This window comes from Ostrea edulis, chromosome 5 (genome assembly GCF_947568905.1).
Source record: "Ostrea edulis chromosome 5, xbOstEdul1.1, whole genome shotgun sequence".
Classification (NCBI taxonomy): domain Eukaryota; kingdom Metazoa; phylum Mollusca; class Bivalvia; order Ostreida; family Ostreidae; genus Ostrea; species Ostrea edulis.
The window spans coordinates 41,805,260-41,822,197 of record NC_079168.1 but is presented as its reverse complement, the minus strand read 5'-3'; the positions used below and the strand labels follow the sequence as shown (position 1 = coordinate 41,822,197).

The window sequence follows — 16,938 nt, the reverse complement described above, 5'->3', positions numbered from 1 at the left end:
GAATTTTATTTAGATAGGATGTCAGTGGGTTTTTAAATTGATTTATCATAATTTTAGATGAAATTCGAAGCTACGTCTTAAATGTTAATTATTTGCCAAGATGGCGGCTACCTACTCGCAGTTTTCCCCGAGTCCAACGCCAACTGTAAATGTGTGTGTTGAAGCTGTCCTCGAGAGTCAGATTCAGGAAGTTAGGGTAGTAGAAAAAGCAGACGCACCTGAAGGCCATGAATTACAAGAAGTTTATGCCCCGTAAGTGGAATTTTGAGCCCTTGCTTGTCATGAATGAAAACTATCCTTTCGAAAAATAACCTCATTTTCTGTAATTTACGGATTTGTTTACAGCATAGACATTCTGACTGCAGTAATGCTGGACTCTAAAAATAAACAAGATTGAAAACCACCTAACGTATTGTAATATTTATCACAAACAAGAACTTGGCTTCACCCGACGGTTGACAGTTCAGTATTTGTCCATTTCATAAACTTCGAATTTGTGTAGGCAACAAAACTTTACAAGAGCTTTGATAAATTGGTATGTCGGATATAAAACAAAACCAAATAGTTTTGTTTCTAGTCCATTTCCATTGGGTGTAAGGAGTCATTTTTGTCAGCGTTACTCAATTTTTGATATGGAGAAATTGAGAAGGGAGGTAACTCAAATTACACTGTTAAGAGTAAACATCAACACCACAGTAAAGTCTGTTTTGATTTTATACATGTGCACGTTGTTAAATATATGTTAAACTCAATAGAATTATAAGATTAGTGTCCCTGGTTAAACAAAGAAAAGCAAACTCCAACTAAAGTTAGGTAAAACTGGATAAAGACACAATTTTACAATGTGCATTCCACATAGAATTTTGAGATAATTTCTTAATTTAATTACATTGGCTTATCATTTTATTTTTTATTGATTTACTGTTTAAACAGAGTTTTTGAAAACCACCAGACTCTGGTGCTGGCAGACTTTTTTTCATAGGGACCACAATTTTTTTTATTATCACCAGTCTTGGGTACTGCCAAAACTTTTGTCATTCTTTGATTTATTTTGGGAATTCTTATTTTGTAGTGACATATTCCAATTTAGTTTATCAAAGACTACTTCAATTTGTGTATGTGTTGTCAGTTTTCAAGCATGATGTCTAACTGACCATTTAAATGGTTGACTAAGCCTGTTAGAAAGGGGTGTACTTTGATATTAAAAATAACAAATGGGATAAGACTAAGAGACAGGCTTATGAAAAAGAAAAGTGGTATGAACATACTTTTCAGTAGCAGTGGAGAAAGGGTTGCTCTTAACTGGTTTTTAAAAGAGAATCTATTATCTATTATAATAAATATAGATATGTATTTCAGTGATTTATTTAGTATAATTCATAATTTGTATAGGTTTTTGTGGGTCCTAAACAAGTTTTCTCCTGACAGGACCTGTTGTCCTCCTTATTTGTAAAAGTTTTCCAAGAACTCTGTTTTAAACAAAACAAAAATGATAATTAAAATTGATAGCTACACTTAAGTCAATGAATAAAATTACTTTTTATTCAAGACACCAAAAACTTCTTTGTTAACAAATATTGAATTAATGGAGTTAATTATGATAGATATTGGTTTCCCGATATCGATTATTCGAATGATTGATATTCACATGAATTTTTTATGCATCAAATTTAATATTGCTATCAATAATATATCTGTATGAACAAAAACAAACTAAACAGATAAATTCAAGTTTACAGTCATGATAGTTGTACAAAATATTTTATTTACCAATCAAGGACCTTCAAGTTGGAAGGCATTTTGACTTACAAGTGTATATTTCAAACCCTACAAGAAGCTGTGATATTTTTTTTCATGTAAATTTCTTCACAACATAACCTGTAACACCCTGAAATGCAATATATCTCAAATTTGTTTAAAGACATTCACTGTGTACACAGACTTCGAACAAAAACCTCTTTAGAACCACAATTCTTAGACTTATGATAGACCTTGATATAGGGATTTTTTTCTTAATATGTCAGGCCATTGTCAATGTCAGAGAATCTGACAAAGTTGGCACAGAAAATTGACTTCTACAAAGATGAAAGTGAGGAGAAAGGAAAACCTACATCTGAAGGAGAAAAAGAGGAGGAGGAGAAAACAGCGGCTTCCTTCCAGCCCTCACTGTGGCCCTGGGACTCTGTCAGAACCAAACTCAGGTGGGTAGCCCTCACTCTGTGAGACTCCATCATACCCAAACTCAGGTGGCCCTGGGACTCTGTCAGAAATAAACTCAGGTCAATGAAGGGGGAATCTGAAGTACCTACCTGTAAATGTTGGGATTTACTTCAACTTGAGTACAGAGCTCTTTCTCGTCTTTTTTAAGGGGAACAGATTTATGGTGATGAAAATGGAAACTTTAGTTGTGTTCCATAGAAAATTTGAAATTTTAATACATATTTACATTGTAACTGTAATTGACAAATCTATATTTTTTATAGAAATTTCTTGGGTGTATGTAATTGTATCAGTAATTTATTTCTCTTATTTATAACATTTTACTGGCAATTTAGAATTATAACATGAAAATAGCTGATAGAAGACTTTTGATTATTGCAGGAACACTGTTTTTCTACGAATTTTATACATGCCTTTACAATTTTTTAATCCAATGAATTTCTGGTTTCTTACAATGTCTTTCTATAGAGCGCAATATGTAAACAGAAAATTAAAAACATGACAGATTTCTATGCTTTAAAGGTACCAGAGTCCATTTGTAGTATCAATGTGTTACATACATGTATATAGATATTTTGAGTTATTGAATTGTAGTATTGATGTGTTACATATTTGTATATTAATATTTGAGTAGTTCAGTTGTAGTATCGATGTGTTAAATAACATATGTGTATACCAATATTTTGAGTTGTATTGATGTTTTATGTATAATGATATGGTGAAAAGTCCATTCATAGTATCAATTTGTTACATACATCTCTATTGATATCTTGTACTGATGATTTTTTATTTTACTTTCAGAACGTCTTTGACAGAGATGAGTGTTCTGCTTGATATATTGAATGTATCCTCCAGCAAAGACAAGCGATACATGGTGCTGGATCCAGTACAACAGAATCCTCCCGATTCTAAGTTACCGATACAACTTGCGTCAAAACGTAGGGTAGGTATCCCAGAAAAAAATTCTGATGCAAACGGAAAGTTGTTGCATACATTCTATTTTTTTTTCCAGTAGTATTGAAATGTAATTTTAGCATGGATGGACCTTCTTGAATCTTTTATATTTCCTCCTTTAGTCAGCTATTTTTTATGATTTTAGATTCGGCAACATTTAGTTTTTGGTCTGTCTGCTTGGCTATAACTTTTGAGTGGAAGGTGATAAGGCTTTCATACTTCATGTGTATTCCTTGTGATTGGACCTTTCTTTTTATACCAAACCTTTTGACCTCTTGACCTTGGGGTTTGGCCATACCCCAGGGGCATCTGTTTCACAAACACATCTTGTTTGTTAAGTTGCATATTAAGGAATAGTATTCCCGCAGGAGTCTAAAGTTTTATCAAATAAATTGAAATAAAAATCTGGAAAAAAAATATCTACTGTATTCTATGAAAAAAAAACCACAAAGATGTTTTTTTTTTTTTTTATAAAAGACAGTGGCTAATATTTTTTTTTTTAAATTTGATTAATAAAACTTAAGACTCCTGTGGTCTTCCAAAATTTTCCATTTTAATGATGCCCGTTAAAGAAAGCATAATAATTATTATCTTTCAAAAGTTGATCTTGACTATGAAATTTGTTATTTTGATGTTCAGATTACTCATTATGTGAAAGGATACTTACTGTGATTTGTATTAAAATTAGCTGACAAAAAATATCAAGCCAATAAAACTGTATTAGTATACTAAAGATTTTAAAACTGATTTCCTTTCAGGGCCTCCAGTCAGCAGCAAGTGTTCTGCAATCTGGTGCAGAAAGGTTACGAAAATCACAAGCTGAAGTGAACAGCAAAAATGACTTCCATTTAGAACTTTTGAATGTCAGACAAAGTTGGAGACTTAAGAAGACAGGGACCTCTATCCTGGGGGATCTTAGTTATAGATCAGGTGAATTTTTATGTTGATATACCATCTTAAAGATAGATTAGGTGATGGTGTTGATTTGTCATGTTAATTATAGATTGGATGAATTTCAATATTGATATTTCATCTTTCAAAGGTGATTTTATTTCCACTTGCAGATTTTATAAGTTGACATACAGCTGATATTCTCAAAAATTGTTTATTCATACTTTTCAATTATCTTAATGAAACAGTAGATGCAAGTTGGGTTTTTTCTCTCATAAAGTAATGGTGAATTGCTCCATGTTGGTCATGACATTTTTTCTCGCCTAGTTGGATCGAGGTTCATGCATAATGGATTGTTTGAGGTGGTGAAGAGCTCGGATCTGACCGGGGATGGAGACTTCCTGGCCCAGCGGGGGAGTCTAGATGTTGTAGTCCCCACAGAATTAGAGGGAGCTGCTTACATACAGGTGGAGGTGAAATCTGTCCCAGGTAACTGTCTGACCTGTGTCACAAGCTGTAGGAGATTGGTTATTGTACTTAGCCGAAATAATAAGTCTCTGTGTAATGTGGCATGATAGCTTATGTGATTATTTGCAGATGTGTACATAGATGATTATATGACAATTTGGTAATTTAAAATTTCTTTGTTTACAGTAATGATTAGATTACACCAGGTTTTCCTATGACATGATTTCTTTTGTTTAGATACAACAGATTTGACCAGTGCAATACTAAGAATACCATCAGGAATTGGTCCAGTACGAAGTGAAACTTACTGGCAACAGAAACTAGAGAAAGCACAAAATGTCCTCTTCTGTAAAGAGATATTTGCACAGGTAACATTTTATCATGTATTCAGTAATGAACCATATAACTGTAAACCTTAATGTAACATAAAAACATTAGTTTTATAAACAGAAGAAAAAAATACTTCCAGTTTTGTCAGAATTTGCCTAGACTTCACAAAATGTTCTAGATACTGAAATCCTACATTCAATTTGATTTTTTAAAAGCTGGCCAGAGAGGCAGTTCAGTGCAAGTCCTCTGTCCCTCACTTGGTGGTCGGGAACCAGATTATCACAAACGTAAGTTGCACACTGAGGTAGATAATGCAATTAGCTTAAAGTTAAAGATCATTAACTCTATTTTTACTTCACCTGGTGATTGGGAACCAGATTATGACAAACAATGCACACAAAAAAAAAAAATAGTAAACTCCATATGTTTCTCAACTCACTTCTACCAGTCCATCTGATTGATACAGGAGACTTCCAAATTCTATAATCTCCCACAGAAAGTTAAAGGTTTTGTGTTCTTAATGATGAACTAATAGCATACATGTCAATGTATAAACAAAACATAGAAATAATTCCTGTATATGCTCCAGTTTTTGTTGAATTTTGTCATAATGTGGCATAATTAGTAATCTGCTTTGTTATTTTCTCCTCATTTCAAATGAATGAAATGTTATATTCTATATGAATGAATATATAAATGAAAATTCATATTTGGGTAAATTTATCCATCAATTGGTGTTTGTGAAGCTGTTTTTAACCATACCTTAAATATCCATTAAATCTTTACCATGTGGTTAATAACCATGTGGTTAGAAATAACATAGTAACAAAACTAAATGATTAATGTTTTTTTGTGTAACATTATTTATATTGTTGATATGTGTAAAATGATTTTATATTTGTTTTTTGTGGCAGGTTTTTCCTGGTATACAACTATCTATTGTCTTATGTCACTCAACAGGGAAAGAAAAGGAGAAAAAGGTAGGCACATTGCTCTCTCTCTCTTTCTCTCTCTCTCTCTGCTATTGTGAATGATTAGTCCTTTTCATATTCAAAACATGAAATGATACTCATTTAAAAGGAACTACATGTAGGTTGTAAAGAAATTTTACTTTAGATAAAGAATGATATCAATTCAATATCTTTATCAATCTTTGTATGGCCTAATTTGTTATTCCAGGCTCTCCAGTATAAGATGGACCACAATCATGTCTTAGAACACTCCCTCCATCAACTGCTGAGGGAAAACCACTTCAAGAATGTCAACCTCCCAGCCCCACACCCAGTAACTGCCCTGGTGGGGCTGACCAAGCGACGTAGACTGGCCGGACCTAATGCCCTCAGTCGGAAACAGTTGATGGAAATGTCTGAGAGGTCAGGACAAGAACTGGTGTCTATATAAGTACCTATAGTAAAAACTTACACAGTATAAATCCAGCAGTACTTATAGTAAAAACTTATACAGTATAAATCCAGCAGTACTTATAGTAAAAACTTATACAGTATAAATCCAGCAGTACTTATAGTAAAAACTTATCCAGTATAAATCCATGAGTACTTATAATAAAAACTTACACAGTATAAATCCAGCAGTACTTATAGTAAAAACTTACACAGTATAAATCCAGCAGTACTTATAGTAAAAACTTATACAGTATAAATCCAGCAGTACTCATAGTAAAAACTTATCCAGTATAAATCCAGCAATACTTATAATAAAAACTTACACAGTATAAATCCAGCAGTACTTATAGTAAAAACTTACACAGTATAAATCCAGCAGTACTTATAGTAAAACTTATTCAGTATAAATCCAGCAGTACTTATAGTAAAAATTTATACAGTATAAATCCAGCAGTACCTATAGTAAAAACTTATCCAGTATAAATCCAGTAATACTTATAATAAAAACTTATACAATATAAATCCAGCAGTACTTATAGTAAAAACTTACACAGTATAAATCCAGCAGTACTTATAGTAAAAACTTACACAGTATAAATCCAGCAGTACCTATAGTAAAAACTTGTACAGTATAAATCCAGCAGTACTCACAGTAAAAACTTATACAGTATAAATCCAGCAGTACCTATAGTAAAAACTTATACAGTATAAATCCAGCAGTACCTATAGTAAAAACTTGTACAGTATAAATCCAGCAGTACTCACAGTAAAAACTTATACAGTATAAATCCAGCAGTACCTATAGTAAAAACTTATACAGTATAAATCCAGCAGTACCTATAGTAAAAACTTATACAGTATAAATCCAGCAGTACTTATAGTAAAAACTTATACAGTATAAATCCAGCAGTACCTATAGTAAAAACTTATCCAGTATAAATCCAGTAATACTTATAATAAAAACTTACACAATATAAATCCAGCAGTACTTAGAGTAAAAACTTACACAGTATAAATCCAGCAGTACTTATAGTAAAAACTTACACAGTATAAATCCATGAGTACTTATAGTAAAAACTTACACAGTATAAATCCAGCAGTACCTATAGTAAAAACTTGTACAGTATAAATCCAGCAGTATTCACAGTAAAAACTTATACAGTATAAATCCAGCAGTACCTATAGTAAAAACTTATACAGTATAAATCCAGCAGTACCTATAGTAAAAACTTATACAGTATAAATCCAGCAGTACTTATAGTAAAAACTTATACAGTATAAATCCAGCAGTACTTATAGTAAAAACTTATACAGTATAAATCCAACAGTACCTATAGTAAAAACTTACACAGTATAAATCCAGCAGTACTTATCTTAAAAACTTACACAGTATAAATCCAGCAGTACCTATAGTAAAAACTTACACAGTATAAATCCAGCAGTACTTATAGTAAAAACTTGCACCGTATAAATCCAGCAGTACTTATAGTAAAAACTTATACAGTATAAATCCAGCAGTACTTTAGTAAAAACTTATACAGTATAAATCCAACAGTACCTATAGTAAAAACTTATACAGTATAAATCCAGCAGTACTTATCTTAAAAACTTAAACAGTATAAATCCAGCAGTACCTATAGTAAAAACTTACACAGTATAAATCCAGCAGTACTTATAGTAAAAACTTGCACCGTATAAATCCAGCAGTACTTATAGTAAAAACTTACACAGTATAAATCCAGCAGTACTTATAGTAAAAACTTATACAGTATAAATCCAGCAGTACCTATAGTAAAAACTTATACAGTATAAATCCAGTAATAATGAAAATCTATTAGCAAAGGTGTGCACATATAAGTGGGCACATGTGTATGTTTTAGCTGCAATAATGTAGCCCTATCCAATTTTTTTTTATTCTGACGTTTTCGGGATAGGGCTACAATTCCATAGGATCTCCGTAATGGTGCAAAATAATTTTATGAATAACCGACAATAAACTCTGTGTATTAGTCCCAAATGTTGTTTACACCAAAAGGAGTACCAACTTTGTGCTCGGGCATGTCTAATAAAGGTGTTTTTCATTAAATATAATGTACAGCATGCAAAATTCTTCGTCTGCTCCGCCATGCTTGTTATCGCGAGATCTCGTAGGTGGATCTAATGAAAAGCCTAAACATTGACAATCAGCGCGAAAATGTAGTTACTCGAGCCACTTCGACAAAGAAAGGAAAATCATATTATTGCAGAAAGAATTTACACTCTGCTGTTCGGTTTTTAACTTGATATTAAATTCAAACCTTTTCAATACCGACGAAATAGCTTTCGCCTCCATACTTGTCCATTGATGTAAATACTACCTTATATGGCATATGCAAATGACTTGACAACCGGAAGTTGAAACTTCAGTACATCAAACATGGCGCAAAAATATGAATCGAGAAATTGGAATTTATCGAAATTGTTGAAAACGGTAGAATAGAGCCTCACAAATCTAAAGTTGCAGGTTGTAAATTTATATATTGACTAAGAAACATAGAATATCATTTTATTTACGTAAAGAAAGTCAGGAAATGTTTAGAATGAGCGCAAATGTTGCGGGAGTGAATCACTCCCGCAGGCCGCATTTGCACCATTACGGAGATCCTAAGGAGTTGTAGCCCTCTCCCTAAAAAAAAAAAATCAAAAAAAAAAATCAGAGAGGGCTACATTATTGCAGCTAAGCCCTAATGTGACTCAGTTTCCAACTTTGTGCACAGTAGCACACCTTAAAATTACTTATATTCATATAACCAAGGCAAAGTGTGAAATAATAGTAACCTGATACTATGATTTCATCACAAAATTTTACCATGCTGAAAATAAAGGATTTCACAATAAGTTACAGATTGTGAAAGTAGTAAGATCAGCTGATTATTTTCTGTTTGATGGGTAATAAAATTAGTTCAATCATTACTTACAATGAAAATAATGTGATTTTAGTTGTTATATTTCTGTATTTCAGTGAGAGCATGCTGGATCAAATTATCAAACAGACCAAGCATAATGTGTTACGATTAAGGTCAGTGTTCTGTGTTTTTGTTATTCTGTTTCTCAGTTCTCAGGAGACCTCTTCATTCAATAATATCTTTTATTATATGATTGAATAATTCCTAGCTCTCTAATTGGCTGAGATCCAACAATGTAGAAATCATACTACGTTATGTTTACCTGCAAGTGACCTTCGGGCTCGGTAAATATTGTACTCCTCAGGTGTCTAAATCATCGTATTGACCTCAAAAACAGCAATAATTGTAGATTATTACAAGTTTTGATATTTCTAAGTCATCTGAGTAACCAAGGTGACCTATTGCTATTGGTCTGTGTACGTCATCCTTTGTGCGTTAATAATTGAAAATTTTAACTTCTTTTTTGATCAATACTATTCCACTTCTTTTCAAATTTGGTATGAAGCATCTTTCAAACAAGGGGGACATAAATTGTATATTTCAGAGCTCCTGCACCCCCAGGGCCTTAGCACCAAGGCAAAAACTGTCAAAAATTTACCAAATTTGAAAAATCTACTCTTCAACCACATGTCTGTAAGAAAAACTAAATACATAATCATGTAGAGCAGGAAGGCCTCTACCAAAATTGTAAACTTTTCATGATCCCCAGAGTAGAGGTTCTGATTCCAGGTCTGGGTCGAATTTGGTATATACTGTTTATGTGTAAGACATTTAAATAACATCTTTAACATTGATACTACAGTTGACTCTCGATAGCTTAAACTTTGATCTAGAGAAGTAAAATCACGCCCGATTTCTTTCTCTATGTAACTAAGCAAATTTATTCTTGATCTCTCAAACGTTCGATCTCTCAAAGTGAAATTTGGGTCCTGTACAACATATTTCATCGTTTTTTACTCTCAATCTCTCAAAGTGGTGGTAGCATATACACACCATCACTCGAGCGTGTAATTATTTCCGCTTGGGCCGTACCTTGATAATGGTGAATGCCTAGGACTAGCTCGGTGTTAATTAGGTTTTTATTTAGGTGACACATCCTCTGTGATTCCTCTCGGGGTGGATACTTAATTATTCAAAGCTGTATGATCCAATGTTCATGTATCATTTTTGTACATTATTAATTGCTTTCAAGCAGATTAATTAGTGTTTAAAGTTATTAACTTTCCCTTAATCATATGCTTGAAAACATTTGCATGTATAAGAAAACAGTGAGAAGATTATTTAGAAAGTAAATATAGTGTGGTACGCATAAGTCATCCAGAACACCTCGGGCCTTTCACCGAAAACACAGTGTTTTTTGGTGAAAGACCCGAGGTGTTCCAGATGACTCATAAATTATTGTCTGTTAGGCATCTATAAATAGCCCCACATGCATCAGGAGAATCCCAACATGATGTATTAACTCAGACACAACTGTCTAATTTTAAGGCTAAAAAGCGTAAAACAACGAATTGCTAAGAGGCATTTGATATTTTTATTTCTATTAAACTTATGGCATGGTACTGTTGTAACAAAAATGCACAGCTTTACACAGATAAGACCACCAATTATTTGAAAGTCTGAACTGCACACATGACTGTCGCTTGAAATGGCGAGTGGCGGTTGTTAGTAAACACCAATTAAAAATGAAGTAATTCTGGTTCAAACAGGTGAAATAATGTATGATATATCGTACAGCCTCATAAATACATACGTGCAATGATTTAACAGTGGTTTTACAAGGTGGAAAAAAATTGTCGAAATTTGGACCATACAATTTTAATTGGTCAATTCAACTCTCCATCTGTGCCTTGTATTTGTTATATAATTTGACTATATAGATAAAATTTACGCCTTGTGGACTTGATAATGAGACAGTAAATTTAAGAATATAATTCAGAGACATGCCAAGGAAATATTTTTATTTATTTGAATGTTTGCTTTGTGTAACGTAACTGGAAATTGTGACGGATGTGCTCTGTGTAGTTATTGACTGAAAAACTTTGTCTTGTAAACATGTACTGTACATCTATCTTAACGTGAGTAAGGAAGAAATAAATACCTAACACTTTACAAAAGCCTTTTTATCTATGAAAGATAAAGTTCTGTGTTGTTGAAATCAAGTCATTATTACCTACCACAATGAACGACAATGTGTCAAAACAATGCCAGGATGTTGCGAATATATAAAATCTTAACCATAATGGTTGGACCTTTAATTTCCGGATTTAACTTGACCTTCGATCTCTCGATCACTCGAAGTTTTATCAAGGTCCCATGAATTTCGAGTTATCAAGAGTCACCTGTAAATTGAAATGTTTACGGGTTATACAATTTTTTTGCAGTGTTTGTGATTTCATATCACGTTTAACAAACCAAAAAATACATTTTTTAGGAAGGGGTTTGTGTAGTGTACATATATATACACGCAGACAGACAGCACCTAACTACACTGAAACAAAATGTGTCATATTGTTGCAAATGACAAGCAATGGATTTCAATATAAATCAAGCAAAAAATTTACAGGGAATGTAAATATGACATTTTACAGGACGGTGCAGATCACTTACTAGTTTAATTGTACATTTGATTGTAATATTTTACAGGACGATGCAGACCATTATTTGGGTTAATTGAATGTTTGATTACAATATTTTACAGGACGATGAAGACCATTATTTGGGTTAATTGAATGTTTGATTGTAATATTTTACAGGACGATGCAGACCATTATTTGGGTTAATTGTATGTTTGATTGTAATATTTTACAGGACAATGCAGACCATTATTTGGGTTAATTGTATGTTTGATTGTAATATTTTACAGGACAATGCAGACCATTGACGGGTTTGCTGCCAGTCTGACTGATCCACAGCTGACAGTTCACTGGAGTTGTTGTAACAGCAGTGTAGAGGCCAGCTGTAGGGTCATCATTACATCTCAAGGTTACGACCTCAGGTAGGTCAAAGCAGAGTATCTCCGATATATAACCACAGTGGGTTCAACATCACATGTTGGGGTAGGTTACGATAATGAATTAAAGTAGATCACAGAAAGATCATAACCTAAAGTAGGTCACAGCAAGGCCCATTGTCACATCTCAAGTTTGCTATCTCAGGTTGTCGACTACATATGTCATTAACACATCTCAAGATAATGACATCGGGGAGGTCAGAGCAGGTGTCATTGACTCTTTAAAGTTATGATTTTTTTAAGTTTACTTTTGAGGCCTTCAAAAGTTGAGATGAATTCATCAACTTTAATTTTAGCCTCACTTGTTTATAGAAGCATTATAAAGTCCTTGACTGGAGGGAAAAAAACCTCACTATGTTGCAAGTTTATGACACCTCTGGCAAGGTAAAACAAGCTGGTGTTGTGATATTTACATGGTGGTTTTTATTTACAGGGTGTGGCACAGCTTTGTGGTAATCATTGGTGTGGACAGTCTGAAGGTGATCATAAAGGAAGGAAGGGTTTTCTTTCTCTCATTTGAGGAAAGGGAACTACAGGATTTCATCATGTGGCAGGTACAGGATTCTGATTAGAGCAGCCAATGTTTTTATTTAAAATCTGATGGGACTGATAATGTTTTTATTTACAGTCTGATTGGAGCAGACAATGTTTTTATTTACAATCTGATTAGGGCTGACAGGTTTTTTATTTACAATCTGATTGGAGCAGACAATGTTTTTAGTTACAATCTGATTGGGGCAGACAATGTTTTTATTTACAGTCTGATTGTGGCAGAAAATGTTTTTATTTACAATCTGATTGGGACAATGTTTTTATTTACAGTCTGATTGGAGCAGACAATGTTTTTATTTACAATCTTATTGGAGCAGATAATGTTTTTATTTACAGTCTGATTGTGGCAGACAATGTTTTTATTTACAATCTGATTGGGGCTGACAATGTTTCTATTTACAGTCTGATTGGGGCTGACAATGTTTTTATTTACAGTCTGATTGGGGAAGACAATGTTTTTATTTACAATCCGATTTGAGCAGACAATGATTTACAATCTGATTGGGGCTGACAATGTTTCTATTTAGAATCTGATTGGGGCAGACAATGTTTCTATTTACAATCTGATTGGAGTAGAAAATGTTTTTATTTACAATCTGATTGGGGCTGACATTAATTTTATTTACAATCTGATTGGGGCTGACAATGTTTTTATTTACAATCTGATTTGAGCAGACAATGATTTACAATCTGATTGGGGCAGACAATGTTTCTATTTACAGTCTGATTTGGACAGCCATTGTTTTTACAGTCAGTGTACAAGTTACAATCTGATTGGGGCAGACATTGTTAGCATAGAATACAATGTGAGTTCTTTGTCTGAAATCCAGTAATTGACCCTCATTGCTTGCTACAAGCCTTGTTTGCAGACACTTCTCTATATCATTCTTGGTGAGAAATATCATTCAGGATTCATGCTTAAAGAAATTTTTACATCTGTTTTATTTGGTTAAGTACTGTATACAAGGTTTTTAATTTTGCTCATTTTGCCTTTATCAGAAATGGGCAAATTTAAAACAAGGCAAATTTGAATTTGTTTATTGCTTCAAAATATAAAAAAAAACCATATACAGATACACTTGGGTGAATCTCACACAGGGCAAAAGTTTTTCTGTATATAGTTTGTTGACATGTAATTTTTCACCAATTTGTCATTATGGAATATGATGCAGTTTCATTCTACTCTCTGAATTTTGATTATTTGTACAACATATATTTATAATAATATGGAGTCAGGAGATTGTTTTTTGTGTTTGAAGATAACATGGAATGTTGGTAGGGGCTTCATGATGGTGGAGTTATTGTTCTCTATAATACCCCATGTTTGTACCAAGCAAATACCAATATATGTTTCACTGATGCTAATCTACAATGCAAATGTTACCTATACTGGTGTGTACTGCATCAGAAATATCAAATACTGAAACCAAATAAACCCAAATCTACACACTGTAAGACCACTAATTATTGTTATATTGCCCTGTAAATGTCCCAGCATCAGATCAATATTTAGATAAAATCTTTTTTGTGTAGTCCTGTAGATGTCCCAGCACCAGATTAGTTGAATCTTTTTGTGTTGTCCTATAGGTGTCCTAGCACTATACATGTATCTGTGTCATCCTGAATGCATTTTAATACTAGATCAGTAACCTGTAGTGTTCTATTATAGGTATCCCAGCACCAGATCTCCGTTTCCCAGAACCTGGCCCGCCTCATGGGCTGGCAGATCATGAGTACCAGTACCGCCATGGGCGTGTCTGACCTGGAGTCTTCAGGGACGGCCTCCTCACTCATTCTAGCTGCTCCAAACAAAGAGAGGTAGGAACTGTCATCTAGAGCTGAAACAAATGTTCAAATATTCAGAGATGAATATCAGATTGTGAATATTTGAATGGGAATATTGTATTTGAATATTTAGTCACATGTCAAATATGGGCATTCAAGGTAATACAGTGCTGTAAACAGCAACATTCTGTTATTTTGTCATGATGGAAAAGAGAAGTAGGGCGTGGGAGCATTTCTCTCTTAATGAGAGCACATTTCTTGGCACCGCTCCCCTTATATATAAAGACACGTTGTCATATCTGATCAATTAACTAAAAGGGAAACATTCATCAACCTCATGGTATGTAAAATTCATGATTTCTTTTAATGCCATTTTAGTCATTTGAGCTTGAATATATCAACCAAAAGCAATGGACAATTTCATGTCAAGTATTATGATACATTGATATAATTACACACAAAATTCTGGTGGACTAGAAATGGTACAAAACATTTTATTTAAAAGTTTCTTTGATGTTGATAAGTATTCAAATAGAAAAGTAATCTGAAATATTTGACTACTGATTTATTTTAAAACCCTCTGAAAACACTGTTATCACAGTGTCAAGAGAGATCTCTATGTATCTATGAAATAATGATGATTGCTTGGTTCCTTGTGCAACATGATGAGATGGTAAAACTCATATTTTTAGACATGGTGGGTGGATGCTTTATTTCGTGTCTTTGTTGCTCATATATGTAGTTTCATCAAAATTATTTGTGAAAGTTTCATTTGAAGTATGTGCATGTACAAGAATAAGGAAAGTTTATTTTGCCATCAGTGACACTAACTAATGATATTATATTCCTTTCAGGATCCTTGCCATAAAAAGTGGGCCTTCCTGTGGAGTTAAAGTGTTTCTTCAGATGTCACAAAAAGACAATAAAAACCGAGTGATTCTTCCTGACAGTAAATGGCAAAGTGTTGGGGCAGACTTTCAGCAAGTTGATCTCTCCAAAATTGAGGGCAGGAACTTTGCCTCCAAATTAGAACTGTTATTAGCCACTTTGACTCATGATTCTTCAGCAAGCTCATGAAATAAAACTCATTTTAAACTTCCTTGTACACAAGTAACATGTGTTTTTAAGCTCTTCAGAACTAATAGCTGAAATTTGCTTTTGTGATCAAAGTTTTCAGTTGAGGGTTTACTCCTTCCAAGACGAGATGATGAGGAAGGAGTAAAAATAGGGTGAAGGTTATTTACAATTCTTAAAAACTACTGGATCAAGAATGATAAATCATAGTCTAAGGGGCCACAATAGAGGTACAGAGATCAACATGCAAAATACATGTAAAGTGAAACTTGTCTTATCCAACATGCACTGGGAGACTTTATGTTGGAATACACATTGTGTCAGAATAAACAGTGTAAAAACAATGAAAACATGAAATTCAGGGTCCGAATGCCCAACGGATTGCACAGGTGTTTGATTAGGCAGTTTTCTTTAGAACATATGATAGCGCCCATGACAAAAGGTGTTTATCGCAAAGATGACATAATAGAGAAACAACATCAATAACATAAGCTTCTCTGATTTTCACGGAGGTTTAGTGCTGCAATTTTGAGAGCATGTGTATCAAACTACACACCATTTCTTAACAAGTATGCACCTGTCATAGTGTTAAAAATATTTAACACTTTATACCCTAACGTTTGATGTATTTGTACTATTTTTTTATTCCTGGAAATATTTATTACAAGTTTCTCATTCATATATTACCCCAAACCACCACAATGATAGGTTTACTGCAGGAGGAGTGGATTCAACAAGCAACTCTCTTACTTCTATATTGTTACATTTGTACTATTCTATATAAAGTTCTGGACAGACCTGTAGACAAGTCAAAAGTAATATGCCCAGTGCTTATTCAAACCAAGTAATTACACATACATGGAAGGTTTTTCGAAAGCATTCATTTTTACATTCAAAGTTAGTTATTTTTACATGCAAAATAAGATATATCGACTGATCCGCCTTCACTATTTTGATACAGTGTAGTGGTACATTGAATAAATTGATCCCACGTAGTTGACAGGTGGGAGTCGGGACTAACACACACACACACCTCATTCTCCTCGATTTAGGATTTTGAAATCTGGGGAAAAACTTCTTCAACTGCAAACACTACTCTATCAGATCAAATCGAATCCATCCAAAGGCACGCTCTCAAGATCATACGACCATTAGACTCCTACCATAAAGCTTAAGAATATACCCAACATGAAAACCTATCCGATAGACGCAAAAATATATGTTTAAAACTTTTCAAGGATATTGAAGACCCATCCCATCAACTCCACTGCCTCCTTGACATTTGTGAAAATCTATATAATCT

The 16,938-nt window shown here is 33.5% G+C and overlaps 1 protein-coding gene across 1 annotated transcript; it reads left to right on the top strand.

The window, feature by feature from the left end:
- Positions 1 to 79: 79 nt before the first annotated feature.
- On the top strand, positions 80 to 15,660 carry LOC125650983 (mediator of RNA polymerase II transcription subunit 17-like). Its single transcript, XM_048879576.2, has 14 exons — positions 80 to 252; positions 2,025 to 2,201; positions 3,022 to 3,163; positions 3,933 to 4,104; positions 4,393 to 4,554; positions 4,771 to 4,901; positions 5,079 to 5,150; positions 5,778 to 5,843; positions 6,043 to 6,236; positions 9,268 to 9,324; positions 12,078 to 12,209; positions 12,658 to 12,778; positions 14,446 to 14,594; positions 15,416 to 15,660. The coding sequence occupies exons 1-14, from the start codon at positions 101 to 103 to the stop codon at positions 15,636 to 15,638; spliced, it is 1,950 nt and encodes a 649-aa protein (XP_048735533.2). The 5' UTR covers positions 80 to 100; the 3' UTR covers positions 15,639 to 15,660.
- Positions 15,661 to 16,938: the final 1,278 nt, after the last annotated feature.

What these genes read in the sequence shown, in the direction of transcription:
- LOC125650983 (XM_048879576.2), top strand. Translation starts at nt 101, where the DNA reads ATGGCGGCTACCTACTCGCAGTTTTCCCCGAGTCCAACGCCAACTGTA. An exon ending in GGAACCAGATTATCACAAAC is followed by an intron (nt 5,151 to 5,777) that starts GTAAGTTGCACA and finishes TTTTTGTGGCAG; the next exon opens with GTTTTTCCTGGTATACAACT. An exon ending in CATAATGTGTTACGATTAAG is followed by an intron (nt 9,325 to 12,077) that starts GTCAGTGTTCTG and finishes AATATTTTACAG; the next exon opens with GACAATGCAGACCATTGACG.